Raw genomic sequence first — 22,849 nt, 5'->3', positions numbered from 1 at the left:
GACTGCAGACAGCGCAGCACTGTGGGCTGAAGAGACACCAGTGGCTGGCTGTACTTGTGTATCCCAGCAGGGTGCTGGGGTGGTCAGGTCGTTAGTAGGCTTGTCAGGTTGATTACCCAGAGCCAACACCCAGTGTAGTCTGGGTAGGGCCCAATAGGAAATAACACCTTCACCCCGTTGTGTAACTTCACCCTCAGGCTGGGTATTGTTGTGCAGCTGAGTGAGCCGACTGCGGCCTCCAGGAGGAAGAAATGCCGCAATCGCCTTCACAATTGTTGGTTCTGGTGCTTGTCTGATTACAAGATAAGATGATCCAACTCACTCACCCAAGCCAACAAAAGAGCATGGACTCCTCACCCATTAATTCTCCTGCTAGCTGAAGTTAACATCAGTGTCTTGTCAGGAGCACTGTTGGCCTGCTTTCAGATGTGCCTCGGCAAGCATGCAGGCAAGTACTAACTTGGTAAATAGCTTGCTTGCTAAAAAAATCCCACAGTCCTGAGGATCTTTACTTGGAAGTCACTGCTTCCACAAATACGATATAGAATCATCTAGGTTAGAAGAGACCTTAAGAGATCATCCACCCAGTCCAACCATGCACCCAGCACCATCACTGCAACCCCTAAACCATTAGACCTTATCACCCAGTACCAGATCCAGACACCTTTTGACCACCTCCAGGGTTGGTGACTCCACCACCCCAGGCAACCTAGTCCAATGCCCGACAACACTAACAGGGAAAAGAAATTCTAATATCTAGTCTGAATCTACCCTGTCTGAGCTTTAGGCCATCTCCTCTTGTCCTCTCACGGCAGGCACAGCAGGAGAGACGAACCCCTCCCCACTGAGCCTGAGCCGCCCTTCAGGGAGCTGTGGAGGGCAGTGAGGCCCCTCCTGAGCCCTCTCCAGGCTAAACACACCCAGATCAACATGCCAGCCCAACTTGATGTTATTTGCAAATTTGCTAGTAATAGACTATAAATGCCCTCATCTAGATCATGGCACAAAGGAGTTTCAGCCTCTTTGTTCTTCACTAATCCTCACTATTATTGATACTTCATTTAGAGATTCATTACAAAAGCAACTGCCCTAATGCTTAGGAAAAGAGTTATAGTTCTTTTACTTTAGGATAAGCTTTAACCAGTTTTAAACCCTTGCATTCAAGGGAACACTGCTTAGAGCTCTTCTACACTGATACACATAAAATGTGGTCAGTGCCTGTGAAGAAGGCCAGCAGCAACACTTAATCCAGTTCCTCACCACAGGGCAAGCCTGATCCACCACACCATCACAGAGGAGTACTTAAGGAACAAAACACTCCTGAGACAATCAAAGAGCAGAGCATCTTTCAGAAGGCTGTCACCTAATAGTGTTCTATGCAGGTTTTAGTGCATAAGCTTCTTACAAGATTATTACCTAATTTGCAGTCCTGAAGTTACAAACCACAGCTGATAGCTACTTTTGAGTGTACTTAATAAATCTCCATGAAGCAGATTTGCATTCAATAGTTTATTTAGAATTGTAAAAGCATAGGTGTTACATACTTTGAGTAATTGCATATTTGTTAGAATCTTACCTACTCAGAAGACTGGTGTGTGCAAAGACAAGAAAGTCATGCTTAGATTCCCCCCCAGAAGTTTGTTGCTTTAGTATTTGTTCCCCTGTTCAGTAAAATTTCCACGGAAACAGAGTGAGGAAATATAGACACAGAATAGCTATAGTTATTGAAGTGTATGAAGACAGTCCAACATCATCACAGCCCCTACAGAACTACTGAAAGTACATCCGCCTAGTCTTTAAAAGGACAAAGCCTGCACTAGGCAAGAGTTAGAGCAAACAGGCAACAAGCCAAGTTACAGGTCACTCAAGCCATTTGTATTTATGGCTTGTTATGAACAAGCAAATTGGTGTCAACTCCATCACATCATTCCAAAAGATATCAATGGGCTAAATATACACATACATATTTTTTTAAAAGATACATGTATGTATATACATTTTTAAAATAAGGCATGTATTTATTTCAGGCTCTTAAGACATTTTTCCACACTCTTTTCCTATTAATACAGTGTATGTTGCCATTTTATTGCTAAAGAAAGCATACCATCATTGCAAGCAGAACAGCATCAACACTGGCCTTTGTCAGCAATCCAGTTAATAAAGTTCAAGACATAGATTAACACTATATAAGAATGTTACTGTTACAGAAGAGCAGAAGACTAGTTGAATTCTATTAAGATTGTACCAAATCATTCTCTTGACATAGTCTGTAGTTAACATTATAGGCTAAAAAGCAGAACAGTACCATTCTGGAGCAACAGAACCTAAGAGTACCTAAAATTCTACTTCCCCATCTCTACTTAGCTGTTATATTAAAAAATACACAAGGGAAGGATGACGACACAACAAACTTCCTATTCTGCTCTAACAATGCTTTCTTCTGCAAGAAATGATGCAGGACTTCTGAGCTCATCCAGGGGTAAATCCTAATATGAATGAAAATGCACACACCGTTATCATTGTGTAACCAATAACAGTTACTTGTTAGAGTGACTTACAAGGAGCACTCTCTAAGTTTTTTGTCAGCCTGCTTCAGGGAGATCCAGGTGTTTAACATGTTTGATCGCAGTTTGGCCCACACTAAATGGTTGTTTAGCCCAAATATCTGGGCAGCAAACTGGGCAGCTCCTTCAGGTGACAGAGTAGTGGGACAGCTAAGACCTGCAGAGAAGAGAATGCCACTTACTAAAGCATAGTTTATAGTCAAACAAAACATTTTCTTTGAAGAACAATTTAAGACAAGGCTTGTTTCAGCCTCCAGGAGCCACATGACCAGTTTTAAAGCTAATGAAGTGTCACATGTTCCATTACTTTTAATGTGACTGCTTTGTGGCACTTCACACCAGAAGCCATTCTGCAAATGACTCTCTTATACAGAGGTAACAGATTTCTGGGCCTCCACTCAAGTTACTAAGTTAAAAATAATACAGGTAAAAATTAGTAGTTAAATGTGAGGTTTACCTACACTGATTTTTGAGAAAGATACTATTTGATCTTTGATCATAAGGAAAATGCATCAAAATTCAATTATTTAAATTCCCATTAATATTATTTTCAATTTCAAAATAAAAAGTTTAGCAAGGATAAGCCAAGGCTTACTTTTTTAAGGATTATTTCTATGTAATCTTTGCTGTCGCTGTTGGGCTTTTTGCCATTAAGAAGTCAAAGCCTGCATGTGACAGATTTCCACAGACTTTGCTGATCCAGCTGCTTTTCCAATGCTTTGCCCCTTGTGTGTACAGTACAATAAGAACAGAAAAATGGAGCTAGATCAGAAGAAGAGCATAACTTGAAGATCATCTTACCACTGGGTAGTCTGAGAGAGGACCACACATCCTGAGTGCCCCAGTCAGCTGAGAGTGGAGGGCAGTTGACAACTGGGTAAGCAGTGTTACCAGACATCACTGGCCCCAAGCCATTGCTTCTGCCAGCCACTGCAACAAACACTGTTGGGATTCCATCTCCTGGGGAGGAAGACATTTGGAGATAAGCAATCCCCCTTGTTCTCTACCACTTGCTGTCATGGAGCTTTGTCTGAGTTCACAGCTGTGTTTGCAGTCATCTTTTCAATTCCATCACAAGACACTAATATTTTGTGTCCAACTTCCTCTTTTAGAGAAAAATCTTCTAAGAAATCTTACATCCTTAAATCCCAGCTATGTTTACCAGACACAGCTGAAATGAGCATTTCTTACTCTGCCTCTGAGGGGAAGTCTCTATCAGAGGAAGAGGTGCTGCTTAGCTTTGCAAAGAACATAGCCATTAATCCTCTGGCATCTGTAAGTGTTCCTCTCCTTAAATCTGAAACAATTCCGCTCAAAGTAAGTGTTTTAACTATGGTTACCACATTTGTATTTTCACCAAGTAGAATGGTATGCATAGAATGTGTATACTCCCACAGAAATAAATAATTCCTGTATCTCCTCTGCTAGGCTAGACACACTTTTGAAGAGATGTAAAGTCTTCTTGGCAAAGAGAGTAATGTAAAGCAAGCATTTTTTTCTCATGGCATCTAAAGTATTAAGCAAGAATGTTTTCATCAAACAGAAAAAACATGGTGGGAGCAACATCTGCCTAATACAACACATGAGAATATTCAGTCAGAGAAAATGTTGTCCTGCCTTGTTTCAGAAACGCTGGCATCACCAGAAGGTACTACAGTAAATCTATTAACATGATCAGGGCTTGGGCAAAGCATTTCTGATACTGAGATAAAAGCAGAGGTTAGGCTTTGAGTAATGGAAGGTGTGGCAGGACAGCAGGACAATACATTACTCTAAAATTACCTAAAGCAGTCATGCTACTAGCAACTGTGAAACACAACTGTAACACAGCCTGGTGTTCTGTTTAACAAAAAAATGGAAAAACCCCACATCAATCTTTTAGGTTGCCAAGTCATTCTGAAACATGATGCTGTGTCAATCCAAAACAGTATTTCTTGGCATTTACCTTCATATTCTGCTTTGATCCTCAGGGTTTCATCTGGCCCTTTGTGAGCAGAAGTCACTCTTAATTCACAAGGAATTCCAAAGGTTGCACATGCCTTTTTTATTTTTTCACAGTGACTGAGGTCAGAAGAAGATCCCATTAACACCACAACTCTACCTTGGCTCTTTGTTTTTAGAAGCAACTAGAGAAAACAGTGGAGAGGGAGAGGAGAAAAAAAAGCAGTCAACAGGATTGAAGGCACACAGTTTTTATAAACAACACATCTAGACTTTGATAACAAATACCTCCACTCTTTCTGAAACCCATTCAAAGTTTCTCTTAACCATTTGCAGTGCTTCAGGAGTCACTTCTTTCAGGTCCCGATAGGACTGGAAAAGGAAAACAAAAGCATTGAAGTGTTGTGGTTTAACCCCCGGCAGCAGCCAAGCCCCACACAGCCTCTCACTCACTCCCCCACCAGAGATCAGGGAGAGAATCTGAAAGGTAGAACTGAGAAAACTCATGGGTTGCAATAAAGACATTTGAACAGGCAAAGCAAAAGCTGCACACACAAAACAAAAGAAGGAATTCATTCCCTGCTTCCCATGGGCAGGCAGGTGTTCAGCCATCTCCAGGAGAGCAGGGCCCATCACACATAACTGACTTGGAAAGACAAACACCATCAACTCCAAACATCTCCCCATAACCACTTCCTCCTTCCCCCACACTTTATATACTGACATGACGTGGTCTGCAATATCCCTTTGGTGAGCTGGGTCACCTGTCCCAGCTGTGTCTCCTCCCAACCTCCCACACATCCCCAACTTCCTCACCAGTGTGGCAGTACCAAAAGCAGAAAAGGCCTTGGGGTCTGTGTTAGCCCTGCTCAGCAGTAACAAAAACATCTTTTTATTATCAACCTCCTGTTCAGCACAAATTCAAAACACAGCCTCATATTAGCCACTGCCAGCCAAAACCAGCAGACAAAGTTAATAAGGTTTGGGTACACAAAAGACTAATTTTGCTACCATAATTGGTAAGAATTATTATTATACCTCAAATGAAATATTTGCACAGTTTCTAGCAATTCCAGGCATAAACAGCCTTCTATATTGCAATTTATGCCCATGTACAGCACAAAGGACTTTCAGCCACAGGGATATTAAGATTTTGGAAGCTTTCCACAGGGAAAATTTAAGGAAAAACATACAACTTCTTTAAAATTGGATTTCTCATGACATGATTGCCTGCAGTAGCACTGTACCAGCCTAGGTTCTACATGATATCATCATGTACCTTATTTTAGGAGACTGTCAGAGCAACTCACTCAAGCATGCTACTACATAATTCAGATCAAGTCAACAACAGAGCAGTTTTTCTTCCCAATTTAAAATTAATACTGTTCCTCCCAGGTACACTTTGAAATCTTCCCCCGTGGCTTACAACACCTTCTCTCACAGGGTCTCTCACATGTTGTCTCAACAACCATAACAAACTCCTGGCAGCAGCATTTCCAAACCAGCTCCTTCATAACTTGTCATCTGGTAATTCAGAGATATTTGTGAAGTATAAATGCTTTAAGTTTGAAAGAGAACTTGTCCTATATTTAAACTTGCTTGCAGGCCTCATGTGGGCACAGACTATTAGCAACAATTTTGGAGGCACCATTACTGAATTCATGGTTAACCAAAATAAATAAACAAAAGCATCCTCACTGCAGTTCCCTCTTAAGTATCAGCAGATCTCTACTAGTAGAGGATAATAGTAATTAATCTCTGAATAAGCTGAGAAACTTGGAGGCAGACCTGGGAACCAAAGCTTCTATTCTTCCCACCTATCTGTTATCAACTATTTTAGCATCTGTGCAAGTCAGAAATCCTTATCACTCCTGGAAACCCCACACTTCACTATGACAGCTCCAGTCAATAGTGCTGTTAGGTATTCCAGCTGAAGATATACAGACAGGATTTTTTCCTACCATAAACCAGATACATTATTTAATGAGAACAGGTTTTGACACATACAAATTACTCTGTAAGAAGGTAAGACCACCTAGAAAAAGCCACTCCAAAAGCAAATGGTAAACTGTAGGCTTTACTTTCTTCATTCTTCTTCCCTGCTCAACTTGGAAGGTAAAGATTAAAGCACCACCTGTTTGTCCTTTTGCTGGCTTCTGTCTCCTGCTGGCCACAGTCTCCATGAATCATTGTCGATAACATCAGCAAGAACAATTTCTTTTGTCAGCACATTAACACCAAATTCAATCTAAAAAGACAATAAGAATCCTATTTTAGTAATTATACAGAGATATTTTTCCTGTCAAAACCAGGATCATGAGAAATCAGATTCTTCTACCTTCAGGTCTACAAGAGTGCAGTTTTGGGGCTGCCATGCTTTTTCCAGAATCTCAAAAATGGCTTGAGTAGAACGAGACATAATGTCCACTTCAGTCTGGCCTATTGTAAGTCCAGCAAAACAGAATTTTGCTTCAATTATTTGCTCTTCAGACCACTGTGGATCATTATTAGCATCATCCTGTTAAGAAAACCAGAACAAATACATGATGCAATTTAAGCTTGCTATAGGAGGAAAACAGCCATTAAAAGATAGGTTTTGCGTTTTTTCCTAAGTAACAAATACAGGCTTCAAACTAATCTTTTATGATTAGCATTAAAAAAATGACAGTAACATTGAAAACACTTGCTGTAAAACACCTGACCATCTTTAAGAGTAACAGGGTACACCACAAACACTTTAGATTATAGTTCACCAGACACATCTATAAGCACACATTCCCAAAGGAGTTCAGAATCCTAAAGGACTAGCTAGCTACTTACCCTCACCATACAACCACTGTTTAATTTCTTCAAATATATCAACACATCTGTTTCAGCTGATGTATTAAGCTTATGCCTAAAAAGCCCTTATACCTACATTTTTGTGATTTTCAGTACAGCTTGGTTTGTTATTCTTTGATTGTACTGTAAGCCACTACGGTATAGACATGGGACAAAACAGCTTTTGGATAAGAATGCAAAAAAACATTAGAATGGCAAAACTACTGAGAGTAAGAGGATTGGTCAGACACTAGCACTACTTGCTTTATCTGTCAGCATTTTAAAGGAGATGATACAGAATTTTAGCTCTGCTTAAGTTTGATTAACATCACAGGAAAGGAAACTTACCTTGAAAAACATCTCAATTTTTGGTGGGTAAAACTTATATCCTTCTTTGACACCAGGGTTTCTCTTGAGGAAGGAGCCAGTAGCAATTCTTCTGCACACCCATTCAATCGGGATCATTTCACAGTGAGCTGCTATGAACGCTGTGTCACTCTGTTTCCTGACAAAAGCTGTTTTGATGCCTAAATAAAAAGACAGCAGCTTAGTTCCATTAGTAAGCACACTCCACAGCTAGAACAGTAGTCGCAAACATCTTTAATTTTAAGTACATCTGAATCTTGTCCTTCCCTTGACTTAAAGGACACACTAAATCTTTTCATGGTATTTTTGCCCACTCCAGCCTTCCAAAAGGCAAGTATCTTCCACAAGTCATTAGTTTTGCCAATTTTATCATACAAAAATAACTTTTAACTCAGAAATCCTATTTTTCTAATTCTGTTCACAGAGCCTTAAAAATTAAATCTATCCTTCACAATGTTTTTGTTTGTTTAAAAAAAATAGCAGCAACCAAGTACCCAACCATGTTCTCTGGTGAAAGATTCATTATAGATTGAACAGTAATTGGAGCCTTTCAAAGGAGTAACAGAGCACAGCAGTCTTTACAGCTTTGCTTAATAAAAGCAGATGGGGCAGAGAGAATGGCTTTGTTCTCCCTTTCATCACAAACCAAGTTATTTAGGACACTAGATCTTGGTGATTTATTAGGCAAAAGACAGATTGAGAATCATGTGCACTCAAACCTGCTGCCACAAGTTAACCTTCCTACATAATTGTAAGATGATGGACTACATATTAAACAGGGACAGCCAACATGCAGATCAGCACCCTAAGTGCAAAATGGATCTTTTTTTCAATTTCACTCCTGAGGAAAGTCCCACCTTTCTCCCTGACTGCTGCAAGTAGGCAAAACCCTACAGAAGGAAGGCCTTGTAAGATCATGGCTCAGGCCTGTTACTTTGGCCTGTTACTTTGGGAATGTGACTCTGCTGAGTTAGAGGTAGAAAAACAAATCATATAACCATGATGTGTTCACATCATGGGTTATGGTGGTTGGTTGAATTATGTTTGTTATGATTTAAAACCATGTAGCTGACAATGGGCTAACTGATTAAGAAAGCCTGGTTTTTGCCATAAAGCAGCTCTGCTCTGCACCTGCCTGGGGACTCTGCATCCCATACCTGACCAGGGCAAGACAACTGCCAAGCCCAGTCAGCATCTGCCAGAAACAGAAGGCAAAGGAGCTGCACTCAGTCAAACCAAGCAGTTCTACTCCATTCCACTTCCAGAACCATTAAGGAAGAAACAAAAAGTCTCAAAATATGAACACTGACTCTTCAAAGTTCAGAGCGTTTCCTTCAATGGCAGAAAGATTTAAATAATCGAACGCACATCAAGGCCCCATCTGGTTTACTATGACATTTTTCATCAGTGCAGATGTGTGCTTTTGCTAGGCTGACATTAGCTCTAGTCTAAAAGGGAGAGAAACTTTAACAGAGCTTTGTAAATCATCACCTCTGAAAGAGCAGGTAAAGAGTTGCGCAAGACAAGCAAACACCCTCTACAAGGAGGCATTCTCACTATCTGCATCTACACCACTGAAAGAAGGAAACTGGAGAAGAACCTCAAAGTTCTTTTGTTGCTTTAAAATGTAGCTGCAGTTTACTCTGCCTGTTTTTCCATGGCACCTGTGGAAGTTATGAGTACTAGCCACTCATGGGTTTTTGAGAGGTCAACAGAATGGCTTCTTGTTAAAAGCACACACATCTGTAGGATATGAAGTATTTTGATTGTTATCCTAACCATCACCATTCAAGAATTGGGCAAAACATCTTACTAATTGCTCCTAAATGAAAATTAGAAGTTTTAATCGACTGCAAAAATAATCAAATACCTATGAGGCTTCTTAGTAGTGTATTCACAACAGGCTTCCCAAGAAAGCCTGTGACTCAGGATTACAGCAGTCTATATCTCTGGTATGTATTTCTGTGTAAAATATGGGCTGAGATAAAGCTGTAACTCTAGAGACACCATCTTTCTCTTCCCCATATGAACCATGCTAGGACTTCACAGTTAGCTATCACCACACCTTGTAACAGATACTACAATTCCAGAGTAACTCAGCTGGTGCCTGAAGCATTCTTTGTGCGACTGTTTCAAAGCACATGGAGCACACAGTTATAAGCAATCTTAGCTAAGCTTAGTAGTGCCTGTATTCTAATCCTGTTAGCAGACACCACCAGCACGAATTCCTCTTTGCAACTTGCCAACTACCCAAAGACACTTTAAAATTCTTTCTCAGAGCAAAACCACTGGCTCCATTTTTGGAAGTGGGGTGCTAAACTTACTTGAGTGACTTAAGTTACATACTCTATAAAACTCCCTGCTAGCATCAGGGAGTTTGAATCTTTTAAAGTAAAGATTAGGCTCCTGATATACTCAATACAGACTGATAAATGTATTTTGCAATGTGGTCCTTGCAAGTGTTATGTGCAAAGCTTACAGGAAGTTTATGCTGCTATAACACACAACTGAGGGGGGGAAAAGACACTCTAATTTTATGTTTCAGCTTACATACAAAGATTTCACAATGCCTAGACACAGTGTGGTAGTACCACTAGCTATAAATGTTCTATGCATGCACATGTAGTAAAGCAAGGCAGATGCATCCAGCCCAGAGTTACAGGTAAGGAAGTGTACGATATGGAAGACCTGACAAAAGCAGGGGGGGAGGGGGTTAGAGGCACGTCCAAACAACCAGGAGAAACTATCGCAGTTATCTGCAACACTAGATTACTGCAGACACTCTCGTGTTCCAAACGAACAAGTCAGTCACCCAGCTCTTAAGTACCAGAGAGAAAAGCATAATTAAAAGCTAATAAAAAAAAAGAGACTAAAAACCACAAAAGCCTCAAGGCAGGTTAAACTCTTTTATAAAACAATACTGTTTTGTAATAACGTCTGAAACATACAAGCATACACACTCTGCCTTTAAAATACCGACCAGCTTCCTGAAGCAGCTGAAACACACAGCTCGTCGTTGTGTTGGAAATGGCAGCCTTCCCTTCCATTCGGTCTTTCCTGGCTGCATTTCCCGCCGTTATTTGGTCTTTTGACTGCATGAGAACACATCCCGGGATATCTGGCAGCTCGTACACTTCTTTCGTTTTACCTTCATTAACTTTTTTGCCAAGCTTCAAGTCTAGAGGAACAAAAAACAAAACACGAAAAAAAAAAAGTCATTTTTGCATCGCAAAGATTTGTTTACTTCCGCACGCAGAGCCAGCCCGACCACGAGGAGCTCCCCGAGCCCCGACCCACGAGGCGATCTGGCCACGTTCCCCCAGCACCGAGGCCCAGAGCCCCGCTCAAGGCTCCCGCCCGACAGCACGGGGGCCGCGCCAGCCGCGGCCGGGCCGCTCCGGCGGTGTCCCGGCCGCCCCCACGGCCCCGGGCAGCCGGGAGCTGCCGCCTGAGCGCGGCGGCCGAGAGCCCCGCTGCTTTTCTGCTCCTTCAAACTTCGGGGGAGTCCCGGAGCTCCGCCACACGAGCGGCGCGGGGCGGCTGCCGCCCCCAGCATCCTGCGCCTGGAGCTGCCCTCAACACCTCTCCTGCAGCCGTGCCCACCCTCGCGTACGAGCGACTACCCATGGAAAAATAAAAAAAACCTAAAAATTTAAAATCACTCCGGGAAAAAGTTGGTTCTCAAGCACCTACACCCCAAGCCGCTGAGCGGGCACCGGCCCCCCGAGAGCGAAACCTCCGACCGACCGACCCACCCCCGACGGCCGCCCGGTTACCTGATGCTGCGGGGGCCATGGCTGCGGCGGGAGCGGGCGCGGGCACCTAGGGCACAGGAGAGAGCCTGAGCGCACACCGCAGGGCTCGGCCGCCGGGGTAAGAAGGGGCCGGCGGAAGGGGCGGGCAGCCCGGGCAGCGGGCCGCGACGGCACCCGCCAATCGCCGCCCTACTCCGCGGGGCGGCCCCGCCGAGCCCCCCGAGCAAACCCCGGACGGCAGCATCACCCCCCCGACCCCGTCCCGTGCAAACAGAGCCCCGGCCCTCTGCCCGGCCAATGCCGGCGCCTCGCCGCGCCCGGGCCCCCCGCACTCTCACCCCGCGGGCAAACATCCCCTGGGCCTGGGGCGCCCCGCGGCGTGGCGGGCAGAGCGGAATCTAGGGGAGGCGGGGCCGGGCGAGGCGGCGGAGCGGGCCGGGGTGCGGTGTCGCCCCCCCCGTATGTAAATGAGGGCGGGAGGCGCCCGGCGGGCCACCGGGATCCCCGGGCGGAGCGGCGTTGTGGGGTGAGCGCGCCGCCGGCAGCAGCGCGCGGGAGCGGGACCGGGAGCTGGAGCGGGGCCGCCGCGCCACCACGTGCTGCCCGCGCCATGGAGCTGGAGGAGCTGGGCATCCGGGAGGAGTGCGGCGTGTTCGGCTGCATCGCCTCCGGCGCGTGGCCCACGGAGCTGGACGTGCCCCATGTAATCACGCTGGGGCTGGTGGGGCTGCAGCACAGGTAAGAGGGGCGCGGGGGCCGGATGTGCCCGGACGCGGCTCGGTGTCGGAGCGGGCCGCGGCGGCTGCTCGGGGCCGTGCGGCGGCACGTGCAGCCTGCAGGGCCTCGGGTCTCCGGCGGCGGGAGCGCTCGGGGAGGGGAGGGCAGCGCTCCGATCGGTCCCTTCCGCTCCGCCCCGTCGGGGAGCCCCGGCAGCATCCCGGAGGCGAAGGGCAAGGAGCACCCCATCTCCTCCTGCCTCCCGAGCCGGTCCCGCCGAAGGAGAGCTGTCGAACGCCTTTGGACCTCGGCTGCATCTCGCCTGAGTCGCCCCCGCTCTCGCTACCGGGCCCGCGCCACCGGCCAGGGCGTTCGCACGTCCCTGCGCGGAGCCCGCGGCGTGGCTGAGCCCCGGGCGGCGTGGCCGAGACCCAGGTGGCGAGGGTAAGCCCCGGGCGGCGGGAGTGAGCTCCCGGCGGCGGCGCTGAGCCCCGAGCAGCGGGAGTGAGCCTCGGGCGGAGGGGATGAGCCTCGGGCAGCAGGGGGTGAGCCCCGAGCAGCGGGGATGAGCCTCGGGCGGCAGGGGGTACGCCCCCCACAGCAGAATGCACCCGCCGCCCCGTCCTAGCCGCCCCGAGCGGGAGGCCCGGCCGTCATTCTCAAGATGCTCACTTTAAAGTGTAAGTCACACAATCCGAGGCTACCGAAACTGAGCAATTCTTAAGCGTTTTTAGGCTCCTACTGGCGTTAGTGGTTTAGATTCATCATCGCGATATAGTAAAACTTCTACCTGACGTCTCTACGGCAATGTACAACAGACCTGATTCACTGTCATCCATGTGGATGCAGAACTACAGAATGAAGTTTGGGTTCTGCTTCCATCTGGTTGGTATTCAAAATAATAATGGTATGGAGTGACATATACCAGTCATTTTTTCAGTGGTGCCAGAAAAGTATATCGTCCTTGTGGGAGCACATGCACAGCTGGGCAAGCACAAGATCGTTCGGTAGTACGAACGCTGAGCCCGTTTGCTGTGCTTGATTCCACAGCTGGAAAAAGTGTGCTCAGTAAACAGGCTCCTGACAGTCTAGCAGGTGGGCTACCTAGGTAACCTGGGCATGGGTAAGTACACATGCACTGAATAGATAAAATACATTCTTTGTATTTCTCAGGTCACAGACATGCAAATGTTGCTCTGGTTTTGGACCAACAATAGGAAATCGTTTACATGGACATTTTCTGTTTATTACAGTAGAGTTTCATATACTTTTCCTGTTAAAATGCTGCATTCCTACTGACTCTCGTATGCTAATAATTCTCTTTCAACTGCAGGTATATATATTTTGCCAGTGTCCACCAAAAATGTTTATATTTGAAGTGATACAGCCAAAGTCCCAGGAACAAAGCCATGGTTTTCGTGTAAAATGAAACAATAGTCTCGTTTTATCTTGCATTGATTTTCTCTAAAGAGGTTGGAAATAATCTTACCTTGTTTGTGCTTACATTTACACTGGTAGACCTGGAGTATTTTAGGTGGGATTGATGTATTTTTATTATTTTGTATTTTATTATCTCAATTTTCATTGCAACCTTATTTCAACTTTTCAATATGCGTTGTTTGTTTTTTGGTTTTTTTTTTCTTTGATGGGCACTTGACAAATATATTTAATTTGCTTGACCTTTTTAATATCAGATATCCCCCGTGGAGGACACAACTGTACACACCAATATTTATACCATGATTGAAATTCATCATTCATTCACAAATTCTACAGGAAGCTACACGCCTAGAGGCATATATGCACTACCTCTGATTCTGATCTAACTCAGTAATGGTCAAAAATTTTAAGGGATGCTTTCCTAAAGGCATAAACATTGCACCTGTAAAAGTGAAACAGTCTGTTCCATTAGGTATACCTTTGCAAGCACTCAATAAAGTTCTGTTCAATAGCTGTGATGTTAATGTTCCTATTCTCTTTGCTAATGTTTCTGTCTTTGCATTTCCTATTCCAATGGGTAGAAGAGCTGCCATCCTGATCAGGAAGTAACAAGATAACAGCTATTTTTCTTTTTACTTTTTGGAATGTCTCTTGAAAACCAGAGTTAAAGTTTAGCATTAACTGAATCAGTAAACTGCATTAGGCCCATGGTTTTGAAGTTAAAAAGGAAGACATGTCTCTTAACCATAGGTCTTTAAAAAGAAATAAATATGAAAGAAGATTATAGTAAGTATTAATGGGCTATCCAAGTCTGGCCTGAGTGGCTAGCATAAATTTGACTGGCCACTAGAAAATACAGTCCTTAGACATCACCTTCAAATTGGTTAGGATATTTATGTAATGATTGCTGCCCTTTGATATAAGCATGTTCTTCTATATTCAAATTAGTCCTGTGCAATAAATCAAATTACAGAATTTGGCCCTTAATTTGTCTCAGATTTTAAAATTTAGAATATTAAAGTATGGCATTGTATCAAGCTGCATTTCTGAGATGCCTGGGCCACAAAGAGCAGAACATGTTATAATTTCTAATCTTTGAAATCTTACCTGTATATGTAAAAATCCAGAGTATTTGTTAGAGGCCACAAAAACATGCAGCATAAATTCTTTGTGCTTTGATACAGCTGGTTGCAGCAAGGTGAAGGACTTGGCTGTTTCTGATAAATGGCCAAGAACAAGTTGATAATTTTTATTACTGTGGCATTGAAGAGATTTTCTTCACTGTGGATGTTTGCAGCTGAAAACTTGAAACTCTGTATGCTTCATCATGCAACCAAAATACTGGAGCATGTGTTCAGTGGTGTGCATGAGCAGTGCTTGCAGCTTCACTCACTGAAACTGTTTTGCATTAAAAATTGATGTGTACATGTAAGCAAAGTTTGAAAGCCCACAAGTAGACTCATAATCAAAGACAAAAGATACTTGTAGTTTCACTATTGTGACATTAGCAGAAACAACTTTAAAAGTTGTTTAGGGTTGCATTTTTTTCCAATAATTAAAAAGCAACTGCTAGTTGTTGAGGCTTTAATTCTCACTCCTTTGCAGCAGAAGTTAGAACAGAGAGTTTTATTGGCTTTAACTTTGTAATGGTGAACTGTGAATTAAAACAAAAACCAGAATATTCTTACTCTCAGTCTAATCAAGGCCTTCAACACACTTAAAACATTATATCAATTTAACTTGAAACCTTGGTAACATTTTACAGTAGTGAATTTTAGCAGTGAATGCTCATTAACTTAATTCTGCTCAAGCAAATCATGTTACTCTGGCATCAACATTAACAAGGCTTAAAAGTGGATGGTCTAAATAATCTCTGCATTTTGTAAGCCAGGGAACAGAGTCACTGCAAAATCCACTGACAGCATGCCAAAATCAAATCAGAGTGTGTTGGTAAGGAGAGAATTTTCTTGGGGGTGGTGAGGGAGGGAGGAGTTACTCTGAATTACAAATCTATTAGACGTCATTTGAGTCCTTGACCAGGACAAATTTGCAAAGTCAATCTTCGAGGAAGTGTGATTTCTGTTAACTTTTTGCAAAATTCTTTGAAAAATATTTTTGGCAGTAATACTGTGTACTGAAACCTGAGTGTACCAGCTTTGTACTCATTTTTAGAAAAAGTCCTTAAAAGCTATCTTCTATGAAGGTGGAAGTCCCATTAAGTCAGGAAATATCCCTTGTCTCAGCTGGGCCTGTGTATGGAACTTGTTATCAGTGGAGGCTTGGCTAGTTTTTTGGTACCTTTCCTGTTACTGTCCATTATAACAGAATCCAGATAATCACCAATGTAAGTTAAGGCACTTCTCTCTCAATCTAGTAAAGTCACTGGTTGCTTCCCATTAGCCATCCTTCCAAATACTTACATTCAATATAGCATAATCAAAGTGTTAATCTACATTTTATATACATTTTGGCTACAAGATAGGGGTTTTTTTTTAAAGGCTATTTAGCAAGCCATTGGTATTGTGACTTACACTGTGAATCTTTCAATCAAAAAGCTTAAAATTGCAATAGTATTTGAATAAGAATTTTCGGAGGAGATCAGATATACTATAGGTAATGATTCTGATAATTTGGTATATAAGGTATTTATCTTTAACTTTTATCTCAAGAACACTTTATGAGTTCAACATATCCCTCATTCCCAGGTGCAAGAAGTGCAGTGTCAAATGTCCTAACTATCTAAATACCAAATCTTGCAATTAGTGATATTTCTTTGTAAATCCCCTATGGAATATACAGGGTACGAGATTTGCCTAGCCAGTGATTGAGTCTGTATGCTATTTGACGATAATATTCATGCTCTATGTGCTGGTAAAACATTCCTGAGTAGTTTTAGACACAGAATGTAGATGTAAAACCCCTTCTTTTAGTTCTATCTTGGGTCAAGTTTTAGGCCATTATGTTCTGCAGGTGATGGATGACAGCCTGGCTTAATTACATTCTGCAAAGTTTGCTCCTGCAAAAGAGAAGAAAGGCCTTTTTGCTGTGGTGAGCTCTTCCATCTGCTAGGTTGTCTTACATAACATCCTGCAGGGCTCAGGTTCCTGCACACTCATTTTTGGGAAAGTGAAGCCAGATTTCATTCTAACCAAGTTGAGGCCTCTTCAATGCACATGTCACAAAATGTAGTTCAGTCTAAGCTTTTATCTCTGAATGTGGAGTAACCAGCTGGAATGAGATGTTATAAGGAGTGGAAAAAACAGGAGGGAAGTGGTGCAAAACATGAGATACAAGAGGACATTTCTGAGACAGCCATTGTTTATTGTGGCAAACAGACTTCCCATTACATTAACCTAGCTAGAGGGCTGGGGTGAGACTGTTCATTCTTACGTACTTTGACTGTAGATAAGTCATCCATATACATCTCTCCAGTAATTTTCACAGGATTGCTTGGTTGGCCTGTCTGCCCATACCTTAAATTTGAGCCTCATGCATGGAGGGAGGGTTGCATGCAGCAACCTGTGTTATCACTGGGTAGATGAGTTCATATAAACTCTCCTGGCTTCACTATCTGCCACATTACCATTCCCATTAAATAAAAAAGCAGGGTTGATTGGAGGGGCTTTTTATTAGGTTAGTTTTAATTTAAATCAGTTCTATCAGTTGGGTAGACACTTGGCCATATGGATGCTTGTGCCAACACAAAAAGATGCCTGCAGTCATCCTCTGTAAGAAACAGAGGATGACTGCAGGCAGAGTCTTTAAAGCCAATGATGCAGATACTGCTTGTTGATCCACCATCAGTGCAAGCATTTCTGCTTCCTGAAGCTCACTCTCAAAGCCTTTGGCCCAAGCAGTTTCTCAAATAATGTAAAAGGGCATGCAAAAGACTTTCCAACAGTCCTATTAAAAGATGTATAAAGTGACCCATTCATCTTACTGAAAAAGTGTGTTTTAGAGAAGAATGAAGCTTTTTAATGCAAGTCAGAGTGGTAATAGTTCCATTTATCTGCTACAACTGAAAAATCCCAGTATCGCCATTTGCAAACTGGGGAGGAGACAGATTTGCCCTCACACTAATCTTAGTGACCCTCTGGCAGTAATGCAGATATTTGAGGAGGGAGAAGACCAAAAATCTGGTTTTTATTGGATTGATGCTCTTGCCATCATTACTTGGTTTTGATTTTTAAGCTGGAACGTTTTCATAATCTAATTTATATTAAGATTTCCAGGATCAGTTACATGGACATGTTGACTTGGTCTGGCCTTTCTGTTGAGGATCTATGTCTAAGAAAGGCTCTCCTCCCAAAGCACTGCAGTCCTATGGTAGTTCCCTACACATAACCATTTAGCACATGTTAGATGGTGACCCATGTTCCACGTCACTGGTCGATAAGTGTGTCAGGACTAAATATTGTGTGACTGTAATAAATGGAAAGCTGTGATCACAGACAGAAGAGCCACAGCAAAAGTTTAAGTAAATATAAAGATACACTGGAAGGATGAGTTAGATTAACTAATACTATTTCTGAAGGGACAGTTTTGAGAAATCCTTTGGCCTAGCAACATTCTATTTAGCCCGTTGTCACTACCCTGGGGATGCTGTCCAAAGGAGACAGATCATAACTCTAGGCAACCATAATTCTAAACCTCAGCATTCCTGGTAATTTTGTCTCTAAGCAAAAAGTTATGTGGAATTGTAACTACAACCACAGTGAAGAAAGGTTGTCTTGATACCACTTTATCTGTCTCAAATAAATTAGTTGTTATCTGTATAAATGGGAGTAGTGCACAAATATCAGATGATGCAAATGCTCCATCTTGCATCTGACATCTCTTTCCATCTTTGAGCAACAATAAATGAACAGCAGGGCAGAAGACAGCTTTCTGACAAAACATTTACAACAAGCGAGCTATGCTTTGCAGTCACAAAGCAGAATAGAAGAGGAATCCCACACAAAGGGAAGTCCACCTTCTTTGAACATTTGTTTGTCAGTTAAATCCTGCTCTCTGAAAAGTTTTCTGAGGGAAAAAGCCCTTTACTTGGAAAGTAAACACACTTGTGTTCTTTTTTTTCTGTCAGTTCTTGCTTCATGTCTACCACCTAGTGTTGACATGAACCATTTCCAAGTAGATGCAAGTGTGCTCTGCAATTTTCTGCTCTGACCTGCTAAGAATTCAGTGAGTTGTTTGCCTCAGTGCTTTTGTGTTGTTTTCACCTAAATATCAGCATTTAAAAACAGATATATATTCTTAAAAGGTCTGCTGATTTTAATGAATTAAAAGTTTTTATATTTTATCTTCTGAAAGGAGATAAAAGGTTTGTTTGGGTCATTGTACTGAATGACAGCAAGATTTGGAAAGATTTACATCTTTGTGCATCATGCAGAATTTAAAGTGGAGTTTGTAGTCTCTAGCAGTGCTAAGTGCTTCCCTCAAGTTAGTGTTTCTTCTAAAAGGAGAGGCACACTGCAACAAAAATAACTTTTCAGCTGTTCAGAGTTAGTCCTGGAACATCTGGAAACTTGCTGAGCTACTTCAACTCACACCGAAAAACCATTTAGGGTCTTTTCTTACTAGATGGGCTAATCTTGTTTGAGGTTAGGGAGATGAACTGGTTTATAGGGCATCCAGCAAGAACTGAATTACCCAGAGTAGCATGGAGAAAGGGAAATCTTGTTGGAATGAGTTATCAAGTCAAGTTCAGCCTTGCATTCATGAAACAGAGAAAGTAGAGCAAAACATGTAAGTTACCCATGTTATTTTCAGTACAGTTACTGGAAATAATTTAAATCATAATTTAATTGAACTAAACTTTTAAATGTACTGGTGCAAATTACAGTTGGGTCACACTTCACATGTGGAAGGAGTAACCTGTGCTTTTAGTAGTGTGGGAATGGTGAGGTCTTCAGCTGACTCAGCATGTTCTATAGGGATACCTGACTGCTGTGCTAGCAGGGGCAAACCTTGTCCTCCTTCCAAAGACAACACTTCTGAATGCAAGAATTACAATGCAACTTCAAGGATGTACCTTTGAACCAACCCATTGTAAAGAGAGAGAGAAGAAAGATTTTTAAACCAATGATGATACTAGTGTTGTTGGAAATTACAGTTTTAGTGCCAGTACTGCAAACCAAAGAAAGTTTATACTGAGAAATCAGTGTAAAATGAGAAAAGTGGTAGATAAGCATACACTGACAAAACTGTGTATCCATGTATAAATTAACATTATCAAAAAACTATTATTTTCTAGGGATCTCTCTCCTGACTTCTCAGAATTCTTTTAAAAATGCTACTCAAATGGCAGATTAAATCCACCTTGGTGGAAAGTATTTGCCTTCATAATGTCTCTTATAAAAGAATTGACTAGGCAATAATTAAGCATAGAGCAGGAAATAATGCATTATATCCAGTAATATTTTTATGTAAAATTTTATGAAGAGAGACTTAGATGGAATTTAGGCCTCTGTGTGTAAATAAACCTGGTGGCTGTTGCTGCTGCAATAAGGACTTGACTGTTTGACTTGAGTTGTGCCTCTGTATGTGCCCAGAACTGACCTGGCTTTGGCCGGGCTGTGTAGATCTCTGCCCAAACATGACTGAGATCCAGAAAGTTGTTTTGCTGGAATACACTGAAAGAAAAACCCTGCAAATGTAATACAGACCATAAAGTACTTACACAACCACAAAATGAAGTAGTGGCTAGTAGGATTTTGCAGAATGACAGTTATGATATGGCATTTGTCTCTTAGCATGTCATGCATGTCATTGTTCCCTGCATTTTTTCTGTGTTTTCTGTGGGTTACTGGACATAACAGACCCCCTGCCAAGTAAATTGCCCTGTACCTTGACCGAGGGTAAATGCTAGTTAAGGAATTAAGAGTTGTATTTTCCCCATCAGCCCTGCCTAACCAAAAAGTTCTCCTATGGCTTCTACTGTTAGGTTAATTGCAGAGGACTAACTTGTTAGGAAGACCATGGAGATGGCAATTGGAAATGAGGGGATGAAATTTCAACTGTACATGTTTTCTTTGATGAGTTAAAGTAGGCATAAATTCTGTGTACTTTCTTTCAATTAAGACTGTTCATTGTGGCATGTCAGTGAACCAAGATATATAGGCAGAGGTCATATTTTTTATTTGGCTAACTGACATCACCACTAAAAGCTCATAGTAAAGGATTATGATGGAAACTCACACCTTGCTTTAGTGTATGACTATATTAAAGGGAAACAAGCATGTACTCATCTGGGTAACCTACACTTAAGTGTTTCATTTCATGCTACCTGACAGAATCTATTTGCATGTTAATTTCATAGAAAGTTCATGAAACCAACCTGTTGTATGGCTGATGGATCAGTATACACCTGTGTTCTGTTGAGGTCTTGCATTTCTTCCTGCTTACAAAGCCTTTCAAACAGTAACTTTTTGCCTTCTGTTACTGTGTGCACTCTCTCTGTTAATAGTTTTTGGAAGTGGAGTATGGTGTTTTCAGAAGCATTTTTCTTAAGTGGAACAGGTGACACCTCTGTGGACAAAAGCAAAGTACGTGGTTAGAGTGTACAACTCAACTACTGACACTGAAGTTTAGCACATGCTGGATTTTCCTAAAGCTGTTCTTCTGATCTGCTTTTTGGCAGGCATTGCCTAGTGTTGTGTAAGGGATCATTGTATAATGGAGAGTAGGAATGCAGCAGACCCTGTAAAAATCACTTATATCTCACACTTTCAGTTTTGCCTAGCTACAGGCCTCTCCAAGAGGTACTTACATAATAGGCAATAAATGAAAGTCTATTCAATCACACAGAGTGATTAAATACAGAGTTAGTACAGTTTGTGGTGGTGAACGAAACAGGTTGAATTAAAAAACATAATGTTCAGATCATTTCTCATCATCTCTTTGTAGATATCATTTTAGCATTAAAAATAGTGGTGAGCTCCTTAAAACTAAGATTTTGTTCCTCATTGTTTGATTTTATTTAGGGCCTGTCAGTTTTGCAGGAAGAAAAATAAGCTGCTGCCTTCCCCATATCAGATCACATGCCACATATTTCTATCCTTCTCATAATTTTTCTCTCTCCATGGTTCTCTATTGACACAGCTGTCTTAACTCTTTGACACAGCTGTCTTAACCTGTTTTCTTGTGTACAACACATTAGACATGTTTACAGACACAGTAGTGTAATATGAGGAAATCACATCCATGACTGCCTGTCCCTACTTTCCCTTAAGCAACATAGTTCAGACCTCTTGTTTTTTAAATACTGCATTTTCTTTGCATATGATTCTTATAAATCAAGTAAGTTTTTCCTGATATTTACCTCATTTATACCAGGGATGAGGACTGAAATAAATAAATAAATTGCAATTTTCCTTAGGCCTACATTTTTATCAGAACTCTTCTTTTGCTGATTGTTGTGGGTGAGAGGAGAATGTTGGTTTGGAGCTTGGTGTTAAGTGCTAGGATTATGTTTTTTTAACCATTTGAATACTGGATATAAGAATCGGTCATCCAATTCAACATCAGTGTAGAGATGTTTTTAAAAGTCAGGGGCTCTTACCATCATTCCATGTTTTTCTCTTGGTACTCAAAGATCCTGTGTTTGCTGTAGCATCTCCCACTGAAACTTAGAAGAGAAGAACAAGGTGACTAAGCCTTTTGTCGAGATTCTCAAGGCACAGTCAGTCACACACCAAAAGGTTTTATATTACAAAAGCAAATACCCTAGGACAAGACACATTTATTTGGCAGATGCCTCAAGCAGATTAATAACTGAAGCTTCTTTTCTGAAAGATTATTGCTTTACTGGCCACTGCATCAGCATTCACAGATTACACAGTCCTTTTCCATCATGCTAAAATGTAAATCAGCTCAGTTGGTTGTTGGTGTTGACATATCCCATTCATGGAGAGTAGAAACAAGCAGCGATATATTCAGTTTCTGTATTTGGAAGAAAATACATGTATTGAGAATGTGATCTAGCACAAGACTGAGGCAGGGGAGAACTGTCATCCCACAGCTTTATGGCTGTCATTCTAGCTGCAACTAATGCACTACTGGGTGGTGCCCTTGGATAGCACATTAGGGCTCTGATTCATGACTGACTGAGGACAGCTGGCTTGAGCCTGGTTCCAGCAGTTTCTGCTCAAGCCGTCCACCTGGCCTTGGCTGCAGAAACGGTTGAAGTCCCCTACTAACATTTGTGCTGTTGCAAACTATTTAACTTATTGAGAACAATCACAACTA

General features: G+C 42.2%; 2 protein-coding genes across 5 annotated transcripts in view; one reads left to right on the top strand and one right to left on the bottom strand.

The window, feature by feature from the left end:
- Positions 1 to 1,494: 1,494 nt before the first annotated feature.
- PAICS (phosphoribosylaminoimidazole carboxylase and phosphoribosylaminoimidazolesuccinocarboxamide synthase) overlaps positions 1,495 to 22,849 on the bottom strand; it is a 41,360-nt gene continuing 20,005 nt past the window's right edge. For 3 of the 4 annotated variants that reach the window (XM_054294065.1, XM_054294073.1, XM_054294081.1), the window contains 11 exons: positions 22,164 to 22,229; positions 20,940 to 21,130; positions 11,468 to 11,513; positions 10,672 to 10,869; positions 7,674 to 7,852; positions 6,844 to 7,023; positions 6,640 to 6,753; positions 4,794 to 4,877; positions 4,510 to 4,690; positions 3,366 to 3,524; positions 1,495 to 2,721 (listed from right to left, as the gene is read on the bottom strand). In XM_054294065.1, the coding sequence (XP_054150040.1) occupies positions 2,555 to 2,721; positions 3,366 to 3,524; positions 4,510 to 4,690; positions 4,794 to 4,877; positions 6,640 to 6,753; positions 6,844 to 7,023; positions 7,674 to 7,852; positions 10,672 to 10,869; positions 11,468 to 11,513; positions 20,940 to 21,130; positions 22,164 to 22,229 (1,565 nt within the window). In that variant the 3' untranslated portion in view covers positions 1,495 to 2,554. Of the gene's footprint in view, positions 2,722 to 3,365; positions 3,525 to 4,509; positions 4,691 to 4,793; positions 4,878 to 6,639; positions 6,754 to 6,843; positions 7,024 to 7,673; positions 7,853 to 10,671; positions 10,870 to 11,467; positions 11,514 to 11,784; positions 11,870 to 20,939; positions 21,131 to 22,163; positions 22,230 to 22,849 lie in introns of those variants that run through there. The other variant, XM_054294089.1, reaches the window with a different exon arrangement.
- PPAT (phosphoribosyl pyrophosphate amidotransferase) overlaps positions 12,057 to 22,849 on the top strand; it is a 42,742-nt gene continuing 31,949 nt past the window's right edge. The window contains exon 1 of the mRNA XM_054294099.1: positions 12,057 to 12,184. Coding sequence (XP_054150074.1) covers positions 12,057 to 12,184 — 128 coding nt within the window. The remainder of the gene's footprint in view (positions 12,185 to 22,849) is intronic.

The sequence above is a fragment of the Melozone crissalis genome, unplaced genomic scaffold (genome assembly GCF_028551555.1).
Source record: "Melozone crissalis strain CALT ecotype California unplaced genomic scaffold, PUWL_Pcris_2 ptg000006l_1, whole genome shotgun sequence".
NCBI classification, from domain to species: domain Eukaryota; kingdom Metazoa; phylum Chordata; class Aves; order Passeriformes; family Passerellidae; genus Melozone; species Melozone crissalis.
This window is presented reverse-complemented; position numbering and strand designations above follow the sequence as displayed.